We start from the raw sequence: 15,865 nt of genomic DNA on the forward strand, positions 1-15,865 counted from the left end.
CCTAGCTGTGTGACCTTGAGCAAGGTCACTTCACCTCTGTTTCTTCATCGGAAAACAGGAATAATAATAGCATCTACCTCATAGCTTATTCTAAGGATTAAACGTAAAGTCCTACAAACAACCCTCAGATGAACAGAAGTGCTCTCTGAGCATTAGCTATTATTTTTTAAAATATATTTTTTATTGATTTCAGAGAGAGGGATGGAGTGGGGAGAGAGAGAGAAACATTAATGATGAGAATCATTGATGGGCTGCCTCCTGCACGCCCCCTACTGGGGATCAAGCCAGCAACTGGGCATGTGCCCTGTCAGGAATTGAACAGTGTGACCTCCTGGTTCATAGGTTGATGCTCAACCACTGAGCCACACTGGCTGGGCAGCATTAGTTATTAGTATTCGCCCATAATACCAGGTTTTCCTTCTAAATCTTCCTCACGAGAGACCTCCTTGGGATGTATCTGGCCTCCACCCTTTGGCCAGCTGTCCTAAATGTCTGGCCTCCCATCTCCCACCAGTAACCTGCATAACAACCCTTCTCAGGCACTGGGATCTAGGGCAGCAGAGCTCATGGGCCTCACATGACTCCGTGTTTTGCCACATAGAATGCAGTGTTTACCGTGGCAACGCAGCTCTTCTGGAATTTGCCCCCTTTACATTCTTCCTCCTCAGCACACACTGAGTCTAGGGAGGCCAGGCACCCCGATTCTCCCTCTCTCCTTAACCAACCACTGCCTCTTCTTCAAGCCCAGCTCATGCCCCCCTCTCCTTGAAGACTTCAGGGACCCCCAGCCCCACCCACCTATGAACACCCATAGCTGGAGTTGCCTGTGTCAAAACCCTTCTTAGTAATGGATCCACACACCCTTCATGAGCCCTACTATGCTGGGGTGGATGCCGTGGTGAGCAAAGCAGACCCATCTTTGCCCTTTGGGAACCAATAGTGGAGATGGACCCAACCTGTTAGTCCCAACACAGCAGGGGAAGGGGGGGTGGTAAGGGTGGCAGCTGATGTGTATTCCTTCCCTATAGTTTGATCAAGCTCAAAAGGCTGGAATGTAAATGCCTGCCACGTCAGCAAGCAGCAAAAAGTTAGGGGCGAGAGGTGGGCAGGGACTGTGGCTGGTGGAGAACTCATACTTGTCTGATGGGGACAGAGGCACTTCAGCTATGACTACAGCCAGATCTTTAGATTTTCAATAGCAATTAGATATTTTCTAGTATTTAAGTGCTGGTCGTTGATTCAGCTTGGCATCCTATTAAAACACATCTGCAGACCAACTCTGGCTCTCCTGCCTCTGTTGGCGCCCTCTGGTGGAGATGAAGCTCAGCTCAGTGGTTTATAAAATGTGTGCTTGGCCATTTTCCTTCTCTGGCCTCAATTTCTTCCTTTTGGGGCAGCTGGTCTCAGCAACTTTTGTCACTCACACCCCATGGGCTGCATCACCTCTCAACTGCTAGTCACCTGTATTCCTGGATCCCCAGGCTGCCCAGATCCTCACTGTTGCCCAGACGACACTGCAGTGAGCAGTGAGCAGGGACTCAGCTGCAGGCTTGCCTCAGGGAGGGCTTCCAGGAGGGTTTCCTAAGCTGCATGGGCTCAGGTGAGGTGTCCGTCCCAGTCTTCCACCCTCTAGACCCCACTTCCCCAGGGCAGCAGCCCCTTGGGTTTCAGCTCCATTCTCTCCACCCCGCTGCTGTCTAGGGGTCCTTGATGCCCTAGAGAGCTTCGCTGGCCTTGTCAAGCATTTCACCATGACCATTTCACCTGCTCAGCCCTGGGGGCCAAGCAGGAGCACTGGCAGCCCTGTGCTTACTGAGTGTGGGGGTTCAGCTTGAATTCAGTGCCTGGACGCCCAGTATTCCCGCTGCTGTAGATCTGGGGCTCCTGCAGCCCCCCAGCTAGGTCTGGTGGCCTCATTCCCTGAGGTCAGTGCCACTTGCCATGCCCTCCTGCTCTTCTGGGATATCACCGATGAAACCAAGGACAGGGCAAGCAAGGCATGGGGAGGGAGAGGAGGTGTCTCGGGTTCCAGGAGAACGGGTGGGTGAGGAAGGGGTCTGGGGACAATGGGTTCCTTGGAGGGACACTTAGCAGGCTGGGCCCTTTCATGGGAAGGGCCTGCAGTGACATAGGTTTCTGAGAATTTGGTTTAGGGGAGCATGGGTTCCTAGTAGGCGGAGCTTAGAGGGTCTGGGTTTCCTGTACGTGGGCTTAGGGCAGTCCTTTTGCCTGGGTGTCTGGAGGTTTATGTTTCAAGTTGGACAGGTTGGGTGGTCTAGGTTCCTAGGTGGGCGGGTCTCGGATGGCGGTCTGTGTCGTTGAGTGGATTTTCTGGTGGCTGGGGTCCTTGGTGGCCTGGGTGCCTAAGCTGGGGGACTTAAGACGGACTGGAATCTCTCTGGGTTGAAAGATGAGGCTGCGGCATCATGGAGCAGAGGTCCCAGCCATCTCTCCCGCGGTCCCCGGCGGAACACTTCACCGAGGGGTCGGCAGCGGAGCATGGGAGCATCGCGGCCCACAGGAGTCGCCTGGTCCTTATTTCGTGGGACATCGGGGAGTAGAACCGAGGCCTGACGCTGCCCTGCACCCACCTGGATCCCGCGGTGATGGAAAACAGCATCGCAGCGAGAGCCAGCCCTTCCCTCCCCCTCACCTCCCGCCTCCCGCCTCCCGCCTCCCACCTCCCGGCAGTAAACAGACGCCTGCGTGCACCGGCAGACGCAGGGCTCGCGTTGGAGTGTTTTTGTTTTATGTTGTGTGTTTTCTTAAATAGCCGGGCGCGGGGCGGGGAGAGGCGGGGCGAAGAGCTGTCCTAGATGGAAATGCTGTTCTCGATCAGCACGGGGTCCAGGTAGTAGTAGGGGATGGGGAGGCACTTGTTGCGCTGGCGGATGTTGTGCGAGATCTGGGCCAGGCGCTGGCGGAAGGTCTCCATGCTCCGCCGCGGGACGTCCTCCACGAAGTGGATGTCGGGGAAGTGGCCCAGGGGCCGCTGCGGGCACAGAGCACAGAACGGGCGGCTGATGTCCCCCTCCGCGCTTCTCCTCAGGAGCCTCTCTCCCGGCCTTCCTCCCCTGACGCGCCCCTCCCGTCAGGCCCACACCCCAGCTTCCAGCCCCTGCTCGGAGTCCCCCCACCCCCACTGCCCCCGGAGACCCCGGCACCTTGTCGTCGGGCTCCCGGCTGAGTGTCCAGAGCACCAGTAGGATGATGCACGTGGTCTTCACGTCGGGCAGCGTGTCCAGGAAGGTCTCCAGGGTGCTCAGCCCCTTGGCCTGCATCGGCGGGTTCCGCATGGAGGACGGGAAGTTGGGCATCCAGGAGGTGAACTCCAGCTGGAGGTGGGCAGAGGCGGGGCTGTGGGTCTGAGCACCCAGGGTCTCTCGAGGTTAAATTGAGGTTGGGGTGAGACAGGTCAGGACCGAGTGAGATTGGGTTTGAGCTTGGGGTTGGGACTGAGGTTAGGCCTGGGCCTGGCGTGGGGCAGGGGCTGTGAGCACAGGTACCTGCCCTGTGTTGACAGCGGCGTGCTTGGCAGAGCAGATGAAGATGATGATGGCGACATATCGGATCAGTTCAGGCACCGTTCGCAAGCACGTGGGGAAGCCTGGGGGAGAGCAAGGCCCAGGCATGGCCAATCCCTCCCTGGTCCGGACTGGCCGCTAGAGGGCGCGACCGAGCCCAGCTCAGCCTGTCCTGCCAACACTTCAAGCTGCCACATCCCTGCCTTCATCCCCCCTGAGTGGCTCTCCTGTGGTCACAACCCTATCCCCCCCAGTCCACACCACAAGCCTTAGCGAGGGGGCCTCAGCTGGCCTTGGCGAGGTCCAGGCCCACCCCGGGCAGCTGCCTGAGATGAGGCCCTCAGATCTCTCCTCCAACTACCTTAGGGGGATTCTCTGGGCCCAGGACTCAGAGGAGAGCAGCTTTGGAAGAATCCTGGCTTTCCTGCCCTGACTCCAGTCCTTCATCCACTCCCCACCACACACACACACTTCTGTGAGACACTGCTCACTCCAGATCGATTTCTCAGCAACCTGACTCCTGGCCTTGTACGCAGCCAAGCTTCTAAGTTCTTTTCCCTGTCGTCCCGCCTAAGCAGCCGCCTTGCTTGCACTGGTGACCCCAGGTTCCAAAAGCCTAACACAGTCAAACCAGACCTATCATCTCCCTCCTAAACCCCTCCTCCCTCCACGCCCCCAGATCAATGACACACCCTCTCCCCAGTTTTGAAAGCTCTAAACCTGAGCGGCACCCTTGGCCCCTCCCCCCCCAACTCCCCCACTGCCAAACCCAAACTAGTCACCAAGTCCTGTCATTTCTCTTTCCCAACTCTCTCCAGAATCCTCTGTGTCTCCACAGCCCCCACCCTAGTCAGGTCCCTGCCACCTCCCTCCTGAACACCACAGTAGCTTCCCAAACTGCCTCCTACCTGCCCATGCAGCCTGATATTGTCCTAATACAACTCTCATCTTGCAAACCGCTCCATGGCTTCTTCTGGCGCTGAGTCACTCCAAACCCCTTAGCCATGCTGTGCAACCTGGCCCCTGCTCATGGCTTCAACCTTAGCCCCACCAGGAGCCGGCCCAGCTGCCATCCTCAGCTCCAGCTGCAGGGACCTGTCAGCAGCTCCCAGAACCCTCCAACCTCACCTGCCATCGCATAGCTCCCCTCCCCACCCGGCAGACCTCAGCTAGCTCTTCGCTCAGATGTTAGATCTCAGCTAGCTCTTAGCTTGCTGCTGCCCACCCCCACTCTCTACCCACCACCCGTCCCCAAGCTGGGTTAGGTGCCTCCCCTGGGCTCCTGTCCCCACCAACAAACTGCAGCAGCTCTGCTGTAACTGCCCGTTTGCTTGGGCAGGACCTCCCCCTCCTTCCCACCCCCCCACCAGACTGTGAACTCCCTGAGGGCAGCACCTTCGCCTGCCTCATTCCCTTTTGCCTCCTCAATACCCAGCACAGTGTTTGTCACATCATAGATGCTTGTTGAGTGGGTGCCCAAGTGGCATGACTTCAAATGCTTTCCCGCCCCTGGAGTCTGCCAGCACCCCACCAGCTCCCCAGCTCCCACTCTGCCCTTTCCTGTCTGCGCTCATGCCCCATTTCTCAGAACTCTGGGACCCCTCCAGGTCTCTACAGAGATGACCCGCAGCCCCTGGACTCAGACAGGAGCCAGTGCCAGCCATGCTTCCTTCCCCAGTCTCTCTGAGATGCTGCAGCTCTGAGGGATGGGGAAGGGCCCTGTCAACATTCTAGGGCAGTGATTTGGCCTCCTTCAGCTCCCAGTGAGACAGGCTCCAGCCCAGCCGGGAGGGCCCACCCCAAAACCCTGGACCCCTGCTGGATGCCCGGGTACCCAGGCCCATACCTGAGCTCTCACGCCCCAGTAGGCACTCCTTGAATATCTCCTGCACCCAGGACTGCAATTCCGGGTCACCCTCCACAGCTGCGTCACACGGGTAATAGTAGGTGATGATCTCTGTCACATACCTGACCAGGGAACAGGGCCTCAGTTTGGACCCTCCTCCTGCCCTCCCCAACTGTGCTGTTCCACCTTTCCCAGGATGCCCTGGCCCCAGAGCTGCCCTAGGCATGTGGGTGAGCAAGTCCTGTGGGGCAGAGATGGCAAGGGTTGCTTGTCAAGGTCAGAAGATGGCACCAGACCCAAGCTCAGGCACTTTAAGGCTCCCCTCCAACATCTCAGGGTGTCCACCCTGACTGCCACCCACTGCCGTCCCCATCTTACCTCTCCAGTGCGTCCCACACTGCCAGGCAGTCATCACGGTAATAGTATCCCGGCAGGTCCTGCACCCCGCGCTCCACAAAGTCATTGGGGGGGTAGCAGCTCTCGTAGGTCATCTCTGACAGATACCGTACCATCAACTCAGCAATGCCCTTCAGGCCCAGGGACGTGCCCTGTGAGGAAGGAGCAAACGCTGGAGCCAGCAGGTTCCTTGCAAGTCCTCCTCAGTGAAGCTCACATCCAACTCAGACGCAGTTTATGATGCTCCTGTAGCCCCCGCCCAGCCTGTCCCACCCCGGAATCCTCATACTCCAGCCAACACACCAGCCCCTGCCTCTGCCTTTATAGATGCAGCACCCACTTTAACCAGTCCCCTCTGTCCATGCTCCCTCATGAACTAAAGGCAAGTGGGAAATCCTGCTGTTAGTCAACCTGCAAAGGCCAGAAGGAAAGTGAGTATCTTGCTGGTGTTGGGAGCAGTCTCACCCTGGCAGAGAGCCCCCCATCATTGAGGAGGATGGCCCGTCCAATGCTGTTGATCTGGATGGTGTATCGGGTGTGGGGGACCAGGAGCTGTGAGAGAAAGCAAGGACAATGAGAGAACTGAAGTTATCCCCCCAAGGGCCTTGGCACCTCCATTTCTGCAACATCAGACCCCCTCTCTTGTGGGTCCCCAGCTGCCTCCCCTAGTCTAATTGGAATCCCTCTGACTGCTGAGCAGGCCAGGTGGCTCTCTGAGGCCAGATGAGGGCAGTGATGCTTTCGCAAGGCCCCTTCACGCAAGCCCGTACCTTATAGAGGGGGTGGCACATGGGCAGCTGCCTCAGCATGGCCAGGCAGAAGGCCTCGCCGATGAGGTGGGACCCCAGCAGGTGGGCAATGGCCTCATGGTAGTAGAACTCAGCGTTGCGCACCCACGTCTTGGCCAGCAGCCAGTCCCACTCAGAGTCGTTGGGCAGGAAGATGGGGCAATTGGGCCCAGGGGTCTGGCTGAGCTGGGAGTGGGGAAGGAGGGAGTTAGGGGAGGGCAGAGACCTATACACACAAGGACCCTCAGGAGGGAGACCAAGGGGAGTCTGAGGAGGTAAAAACTTCACCCCTACACTCCAGTGCCTGATCCCCTGAACACAGCGAGGCCTTTCCTCCCTCTAACATCTGCTCTTGCTGTTCCCACTGCCTGTACTACCTTCCACTGTCCCTTTCTCTACTGGCTGCTCCTACTGATTCTTCATGAACCAGCTCACAAGCCACCTCCTCTGAGAAGCCTTCCCTGTCTCCGCCCCACGGCCCCCACATTCAGCTGCGCTGGTTTGCACTGCAGAAGGATACCCAGCCCCCGAGGGGAGGGTGTCCCTGCAATCTAGCCTAAACCATTCCACTAACGAGCCACGGCATCAGGACTTGACTTTTTCTTATTTGGACAGGAGTCTAGTGGAGACTGCTGGGAAGAAAGCACCTCTGTCCCATTTTCTGACAGACCAGACTCTCCAGGCAGCTGCTCAGTCTGATTAGCTCAGTATTTCTGTGCTTTCACACACAGCACGCACACTTGGCACATAGGTGCACCCACAGGAACCGCATGCATGCACGGGCGGCACACAGATGTGCGCACGTAGGCTAACACAGAGACTCCGCCAAAGGACCACACACCAGGCTCTCCACTGGCTACACACCCAGCTAGGTATATACATAAACATAGGTATGGTCTCAGATGAACACAAACGAACATACACTCACATGGACACACATGCTTACACAAAGAGCTGCACACACACACGCACAGAGGCTGACCTGCTCACCACACATTCACATAGGAGCTGCAAGCACACACACAGGCCCACACACTCACATAGAGCACACACATATTTATGCACACATCTACACAGCGGCGCACACACTGCGGCAGGGCCTACACCCCAGGCACCTGGATGGCGATGGGCATCATTTTCCCTTCCGGGTTAAAGTGCAGCAGGCAGAGGGGGGCGCACTGGTGCTGCTTCTGGCCGTTGAGCTCCACGGTGGGGATGCCCTCCAGGATCCTGTAGTCTGCCAGGTAAATGTTCCCCTTCTGGAAGGGAGCCGCCATGGGCGGGCAGGTAGCACCAACACGGGGCACCCAAGTCCACACCTTGGATACCGAGTGCTCTTGCCCCCCTGATGCAGGGGTTGGCCAGGGCCCAAGAGGGAGTGATGGTGACCGCGGGGCAGAGCTGAGGGGGTTGGAGCTCTGCAGACAGCAGAGGCGGGGAGAGAGGGGATGCCCAGGAGGGAGCAAAGCCAGAGACTGTGAGGGGTCTCCCCAGACCAGGCCTCACCTCCAGTTCCGCTTGCAGGCACGTTCCTTCGCCCAGGAACGGGGCCACCATGTCGTCTGTGACGGGGAACTTGTCTGGAATCCGCGTGCAGCGGCGGATCACGCTTGGGTTGATGCCATTGAGATACTGGTACCCAAAGAAGCTGTCCTCTGCCCAGTGCTCGGCTACGTATTCTGGGAGGATGGTGCGGAGCGTCACGACGCTACCCGGTCCCCATCAGGGACAGAGAGGCATGGGACCACGGCCCGGGACAGAGGAAGACTACGGACACTCCAGAGGAAAATGAAACCCCCAGCCTCCCCTGAGAGCCTAGGGCGACGTTTCCCAAAATGCCGCCAGAGGGCGCGCTCACTCAACTCGCCACTCCTGCCTCAGGTTCGCCCGCTCCTCCCACCCAACTTCCCCGATGTGGGGGTCCTGCCTCCTGGACTAGTTCCTTCCGCCAGAGATCGCTGGGCTCCCCGAGTTCCGTTAGGATGCCCCACCCCCTACCGGAGATGACAGTCTTGTAGGCAGGGAAAACTTTCTTAATGTCCTTCAGTCTTTTCCACGACCGTTTGCAGTCCACGAAGCCTCGGAGTTTGAACCTCAGCGCCCTTAGGAGGTGAAGTTCCAGGGGGAGGCTATCAGAGAGGCTGCCAGGTGCCCGTTTGCCGCACCCCACCTAGGACTCTGAGTCTCACATTCTCTGCTCTCTCTCTCTGGGTCTCAGGGTCCCCGGGCCCATAGCTCAAGGTCTTTCTAGGCCTCCGTCTCTGAGTGTCACCTCTCAGGCTCTCTGGCCTTTCTTATCCGCTCCATCTACCTTCCTGGCCATCTAACCTCTGGGGCTGTGGTGGAGGTGGGCCTGGAGCAGAGGGAGAGGGGCAATTTCACAGGAGCCCTCCACCCCCTCTCACTCGCACACACTCACATGGGCCCCAGGCGAAAAAAGAAGGAGGCTGTCTTGATGAAGGAGTAGCGCAGATTTGAGTTCAGGAACCTGGTGGCCTTGAAGTTGATGAGAATCGGGAATCCAGGGATATAGCCATTCCACCTGCAGGAAGGAACGCGGGTCTGGGGCAGCACACCTGGGGTCCAGGGCTTGAGGAAGGGGCAGAGCCCAGAGGCCCACCCAGGGCAGCGTCAGGTCCTTACTCAGGCCGGTTGGGGTTTCTCCGGACAGGAGGGCGGTAACTGGGGATGTGCACATAGTTGGGCAGGCCCGGCACGAAGACCCTCCAGCTGCAAAGAGAAGCTGAAATAGTGAGCCGATGTCCCTGGCCCCCTGGCCTCCCGCAGCCCCTGCTGTCCTCCCCTCACCGGTAGAAGTCCTGCTTGGCTCTGATCTCCTCCCTGCGGTGCTCCAGAAGGATTGGGAGGGAGTCGTCTGCTGTTGTCTTTCCTGTAGGGAGATCAAAGGGGAGGAGGAGGAGGGAGCTCAATGTCAGCCCGGGTATCTGCCCACCCCCACCCATTTCAGGGATCAGAATTCAGCTTCTGCCTCCCAGGTTGGCTCTGGGGTCCCATCACAATCAAGGATGGGAGAGGGAGGGTGTTTCTCCTCCCAAAAACTGAGATAAAAGGACCAGGGACCACCTTGGCCAGTGTGTCTCAGTTGGTTAAACAGAGCATCATCCCCTATACTGAAAGGTTGTGGGTTTGATTCACGGCCCAATTGGGTACATAAGGGCTATTTCACTATCACTATCTCTCTCTCTCTCTCTCTCTCTCTCTCTCTCTCTCTCTCTCTCTCTCTCTTTCTCTTCCCCTTTGGGTAAGGATTTTTAAAAAGGGATCAGGGGCCCTAGCCAGTTTGGTTCAGTGGTTCAGTGGATAGAGTGTCAGCCTGCAGGCTGAGGGGTCCCAGGTTCAATCCCAACCAAGGGCACATGCTTGGGTTGCAGGCTCCATCCCCAGTAGGGGGTGTGCAGGAGGCAGCCAATCAATGATTCTCTCTCATCATTGATGTTTTCTATCTCTCCCTTCCTCTCTGAATAAAGAAATATATATATATATATATTTTTTAAAAAGGATCACCCCCTCCAGCTGGGCCCTGCTGCTACAGGGATGTCCCTCTTCCAGACCCACTGAAATCTTAATAACAGTGACTTAGCACTTACTAAGCACAGGGCACTTTCTAAACACTTTCTTTATATTAACAATTTGATCTGCACAAGCACAACCTTATGAGGCAGGTGAACACTGTTTCAGGCTCACGGCCTGCTCTCCACAATTCCAAAATCCAACAGGCTATACAAATCAGGTTGGTTTGGTTTTCCACCAGTTAAGCACAAATTCCTTGGTTGGAAAAATCTGCTCAAAATTTACCTGAGACCATAAACAGTGTTTATTCAACTCACTTGGTGTAACTCTTCATAGTTTTTGCCACAGAAATATTGGTATATTTGATTAGGGAGTTCCCTGGTGAATATATCATATAACCTATGGTGTATGTGAATATATATAGAGAGAGATATAAAGATATGTTGCATCACATTTCTATATCTCTTCTAAGTAAAATCTACATTTTAAAACATGTCTGGCCCCCACAGTTTCAGCTAAGGGACAATATTGCCATGCTCATTTCACAAGGAAAAAACACTCAATATTACAGAGAGCGAAAACAGTGAGCTGGAATTTGAACCAAGGCAGTCTCCTTCTGATCACTAACCCACTATCCACTAACCACCACCAATAGTTGTTAAGCCTTTTCAAAATTCCTTTTAGAGATTGTCTCATTGGATTCTCACATCAACCCTATGAAGTTAGTTCTGCTGTTAGCTCCATTTCACAGATGAGTTCACTGAGGCTTAGCAGAATTGAGAAGTACACCCAGATGTCCAGCTGAGTATCCAGGTGAAGCTGAGATCCAAATCCGGGCCTATCTGTCTCCAGCATCCTGGCTGGTAGCCCCAGGCTGGCAAGTGCCTATCCCTGCAGCCCCATCATTTTCCTTCAAGGTCCCTTAGTTAGCTTCTCCCTCCTCCTTCTTCCTTAGCTTATGTTGTATTCTGGGAGAACAGCACCTCTGAAGTTGTGTAACACAGAGCCCTAGCTCAGCCTCGTCCCCAGAGTGGGAACCTCACTCCTTCAAGGGCCCAGCAGGTGACTCAAGTCTCCCTGCCCTGGTGTGTTTGACAGCTGCCCCACCCAACCCCATTTCTACACCCTGCCACCCAGTGTCACCCTGCCTGTCCCTGGCTTCCATGCCGCTCAGACTTATCACTGTGGGGCAATGTTTCAAATCCCCCGTAAGACCCTCCCTTTGGCTTCCCCATCCTCCCCCAAACCTGCTTCCCTCTGCCCTTGCCTCTCTTTTCCCCAGCTCAGGCACGGTTCCCCGCCTCCCAGGAAGAGGTTCTCGCCACAGGGCAATAGATGAAATGGGATGGTCAGCTGCAGGGATGATAGAGCTCCAGGCCCCAGGCCCCCTCAGCTTTGTCCTCCCCTCTGACCCAGCTTGAGGGAGGCCAGCAGGTGCTCAGTGGTGGAGTCAGGGGGACAAAAGAGGATAGGCCTGCAGTCCCATGAGCAGCCACACATTAGGAAGCTGGCCCAATGGCTAGGCAAGGGCTCTGGCAGGGGTGGACATAAGGAGCGCAGGCACTCAGGTCCTGTCCCTCTTTCCTGGGAGCAACCAAGCTACTGGGAAAACAGCTGGGCCATCAAGGGAAACCCAACAGTCTGATGAGCAAAAAGGCCTCCTGTTGGAGCGGGAGGGAGCCTCACTGGATTAAGAGGAACTTTGGGAGTAGCAGTGAGTCTGTTAGAGAAACAAGGTGTCTTGTTGGAGTAAGAAGGAGTCCTTTGGAGCAACAGACCATCCCATCCGTCTAAAAAAATGCTCATTAGGAAACCCAGGGCATGATGACAAGGCACAAGGCCTCCTGCTAGAGCACCGCAGAGAACTTGAACTGACAGCCTCCGTAATGAAACAAGGCAGCAGTCAGAGTACCGGGGCTTCTGACTAGAGTAACAAGGCATCCTGTTGTAGCAACAGAACCTGCTGGATCACAGGGAGTCTTTTCGGATTAGCAGGACATGCTTTTTGGGATAAATAGGGCATCCAACTAGAATCCTGAGGCCTGTACCCAGAGTAGCAAGGGGTCTTTTTAGAGTGGCTGGGCAGCCGTGGGAGTGGAGGGGAGGACGGTAGAGGTAGCAGGGAGCAGGCTTGTCTTCAGCGGGAACCTGTGAGCCTGAGATCCTGGGGGTAGCCCCATGCCTTATTCACCTCTGTTCTTCAGGGTGTAGCCTGAGCTGGGTCCAGCACAGTAGCGATGACTAAGAGGAATACGTAAGAGTGGCAGGAGTTCCCAGGAGTCCCCTTGGGGCTGGCACCTGGCTAGCGTGTACAATGGCCATGCTGGAGTGGCGTAGCTAGATCAAGGGGCCTAAGGGCATGGGATGGGCTGGTGAGAGCTTGCCTGTAGCCTCCCGCAGAGCCAGGGTCTCGTAGCCATCCATCCACTGGTAGGCAGGGAAGTGGTAGATGCGGCCGTTGGGTGCACAGATCTGCACATAGTTGCAGTACCAGGGGTTCTTAGGAAAGAAGGAGTATCGCTCCTTGTGCAGGCGGATGATGATGAGCTCCCCCAGGTCCTGTTGGCACTGCACAGTGTACTCATCCACCTGATAGGGCACAGGGCCAGCTGAGCATGCAGGCCTCAGCCGCAGCTGCTCAGGTTTTCTACTGGTCTGGCTCCTCACCCAGGCCTTGCGCATGCTGCTCACCTTCCTGAACTGGGGTGACCTGATCTTTGGGCTCTCCTCCCACCCCTCCAACCTGACTGTCCCCTGCTGGGCCCACCCACCCTCCCTTTCTCCACTTCCAGTTCCTGAGGTCCCATCCTCTCACCCACCTCCCCAGTCATCTAAGGCTGCAGGAGCCATGCAGACCTCCAGGGGCTGCTGTATAAAGGGGTCAGGACCCCCAAGACCCTTACAATCTTAGAGTGGGCAGAAATGGCCAGCCCCCGCTTTTCCTACTTATCAATGAAGATGCGGAAATTCAAAAGTGGCCGCACAGACAGTGACCTATTAAGGTCACATAGCAGCAGGTTGCTGAACCAGACTCAGAATCAGGGCTGAGGGCTGAGGGCCCAGCACACGGCGCCTTCCGCCATGGAGAAGGCAGGCACCAACAGAGAGGCTGGTCTGATGTCACTTGAAGTCGCAGGGACTCCCATGTGTATTTAAGCTGGTTATGATGCACCGGAACTTAGGAAGAGTGGGTAAGAATAGGAGAAGGAGGAGTAAGGGAGAGGGGAAGAGAGGAAGTGGGAAAGGATGAGGGAAGGAGTGGAAAGGGAGGAGAGAGAAGGAGAGATAAAGGGAGTAGGAGAAGGTTGAGAGATGAGGGATGTAGGGTGAGTGATGCGAGAGGAGGAGAGAGAGAAGAGGTGAGAGAAGGGGAGGGAAAGAGATGAGGAATGAGCAAAAAGGGAGGAGAGGTGAAGACCAGGGAGGAAGGATGGCCCAAAGACCAGGGGAGGTTGGGAGTCAGGTCTGTGGTGAGGAGCATCCAGAGTCACCCTTGAAGCCCCACCGCTTTCAGACCTGTCCCAGACCTCCCCAACCTCTGCTAGCCAAGCTGACTCCCTCCTCTGCACCCCTGCCTCCCTCCTTATGCTCCCCAGACAACACCACATATACTAAACACATGCTCACACATGTACCACACACTCACACATATACATACACATACATACGCACTCACACATACACATATACCAAACACAGACTCACACATGTACCACACACACTTACACACACATATATACATACACACACCACACAAATACCTACACACCACACACACTGACATATATATACACATACCACACACAATCACATATACACACACATCACATTCACGCACACACACACCACACTCACATATACATCATACACACATTCACACGTACATACACCACACACACACACACACACACACACACACACACACACAACACACACTCACCGCCCCAGTTGCAAAGTCTCTCCCAAAATGGTTCAGCCGCTGCTTATGGCTCTCTCCTTGGGTCCCCACGATGGTCAGTGAGATGGAGTCCAATGTTCCTGACAAGAAGTCGTCACCAGTGGCCACCTTGACTTTGTAGGTGGCCATGGCTGCTCTTCAGGAGGCAGGAGGGGGAGCTTAATCCTGAACACGGTGGAGTGCTGCACGGGGCCCGAGCCAGGCAGGGGAAGCCAGACACAGAGAGGAGTGGAAAGGCCAGCCTCCCGAGGTGGCAAGTTGAGGCAAGGAGGACCAGCCCCCCAGAAGCCCAGATCCTGGAGAAGCTACTGCCCTCAGCGGGCAGGAGGAGAGCCAGGAAGGCTGAGGTGAGGCCGTGCTCCTGGCTGTTGAGCAGGTGTCTGGGCTGCAAGCCCTCTGGGAGCTAGCAGGGAGGGCCAGGAGGCAGGGCGCTGGGCCTGCCTCTGAGAGGGCGGAGGGAAGATGCCTTAGATGAAGAAGACTCCTGGGTGGGGGAGCCAGTCCAGCCTGAGCGAGGGCCCCAGGGAAGTTGGGGGAGGGGTCTGGGCGGGGCCCCCAGATCTTTATCATCCTAATAAGCTCCTTCCTTCAGCCCGCCCCCATGGGCTGCAGAGCTGGGCATCCCTGCTGAGCAGAGCCCCTGGGCAGTCAGTTACCTGCATCGGTTCTGGGGCCCCCAGTGGGTGGGGGTTAGGGGAAAGGGTGCAGCACAAACTCGCTGTGCAGCTGGCCTGCTGCCTGGCCATTCCTCTCTGGGAAGTGGGACAAGTAGTGGCCTCAGCAGGAAGGCTGGCCCATCCTTCCAGGGCCCAGAGCCCACAAGAGGAAGGGTGTTGGGTGATGAGGCTAGAGCTCAGGGACCCTAGAGAGCAGAGAGGCTCCAGGGAGAGATGATCAGGGATGGGAGAGGAGGGGATTTGTTGCTTCCGGCTGAGCCAGGATCAGCTGAGGAAGGATTGGGGTTGACTTCAAAAATAGAAGACAGTTGGAGTACATTTGGGACACAAATACTAAGCTAAAGAATAAATATGTAATTTGTAGTATAATCTTAACAGAACTCTACCCAGCAATTAAAAATAAGAATGAACTATGACATGAATTAATCTCATAAAATGATGTTGCATGAAAAAAGCCAAACATAAAAGAGTACATGCTCTATCATTCCATTATATTAAGTTCAAGAACAGGCAAAACCAAATGATTCTTATAAAAGTCAGACCAGTGAGTAGCTCTGGACTGGGAGAGTTATGTAGGGAGCTAGAAATGTTCTATATCTTGATCTGGGTGACATATATGACACTATAAGCACTTTATTATATCTATGTTATCCCTCAATTTTATAAAGTACTCACTCCACCTCCCACCTACCCCCAAAATAGAAACAAAAAGAATGAAGTTAGAAAGAGGGTTGGAATCAGGGTTGGGCTCCAATGGAATTGGGTTTGTCGGGAACCCGGTCATTCATTCCTCCATGCCTTCATTCATTCGAGAGATGTTTAAAGAGTACACAGAGTGTTCCAGGGACTTTTCTAGGCACTGCAGATACAAAGAAGAAATAAAACACACAGAGAGCTTACTGAAGATGGAGAGAAGGACAAGAAACAGTAAACAGCCCTAGCTGGTTTGGCTCAGTGGATAGAGCGTTGGCCTGTGGACTGAAGAGTCCCAGGTTCAATTCCGATCAAGGGCACATTCCCCAGGTTGTGGGCTTGATCCCCAGCAGGGCATATGCAGGAGGCAGCAGACCCATGATTCTTTCTCATCATTGATGTTTCTATCTCTCTCTCTCTCCCTTCCTCTCTTTCTAAATACCAATAAAAAA

At 55.4% G+C, this 15,865-nt stretch overlaps 1 protein-coding gene across 1 annotated transcript; it reads right to left on the reverse strand.

Moving 5' to 3' along the window:
• Window positions 1-2,729: 2,729 nt before the first annotated feature.
• Window positions 2,730-14,172, reverse strand: ALOX12B (arachidonate 12-lipoxygenase, 12R type; the record flags this gene model as incomplete). Its single annotated transcript, XM_080682692.1, has 15 exons — window positions 2,730-2,992; window positions 3,165-3,335; window positions 3,507-3,607; window positions 5,371-5,492; window positions 5,749-5,918; window positions 6,232-6,318; window positions 6,537-6,740; window positions 7,670-7,813; window positions 8,061-8,233; window positions 8,553-8,656; window positions 8,974-9,096; window positions 9,198-9,284; window positions 9,363-9,444; window positions 12,470-12,674; window positions 14,026-14,172. The coding sequence occupies 15 exons, from the start codon at window positions 14,170-14,172 to the stop codon at window positions 2,813-2,815; spliced, it is 2,100 nt and encodes a 699-aa protein (XP_080538818.1). The 3' UTR covers window positions 2,730-2,812.
• Between the last annotated feature and the right edge of the window lie 1,693 nt (window positions 14,173-15,865).

The sequence above is a fragment of the Plecotus auritus genome, assembly GCF_963455305.1.
Source record: "Plecotus auritus genome assembly, chromosome: 7".
In the NCBI taxonomy this organism is placed as follows: Eukaryota; Metazoa; Chordata; class Mammalia; order Chiroptera; family Vespertilionidae; genus Plecotus; species Plecotus auritus.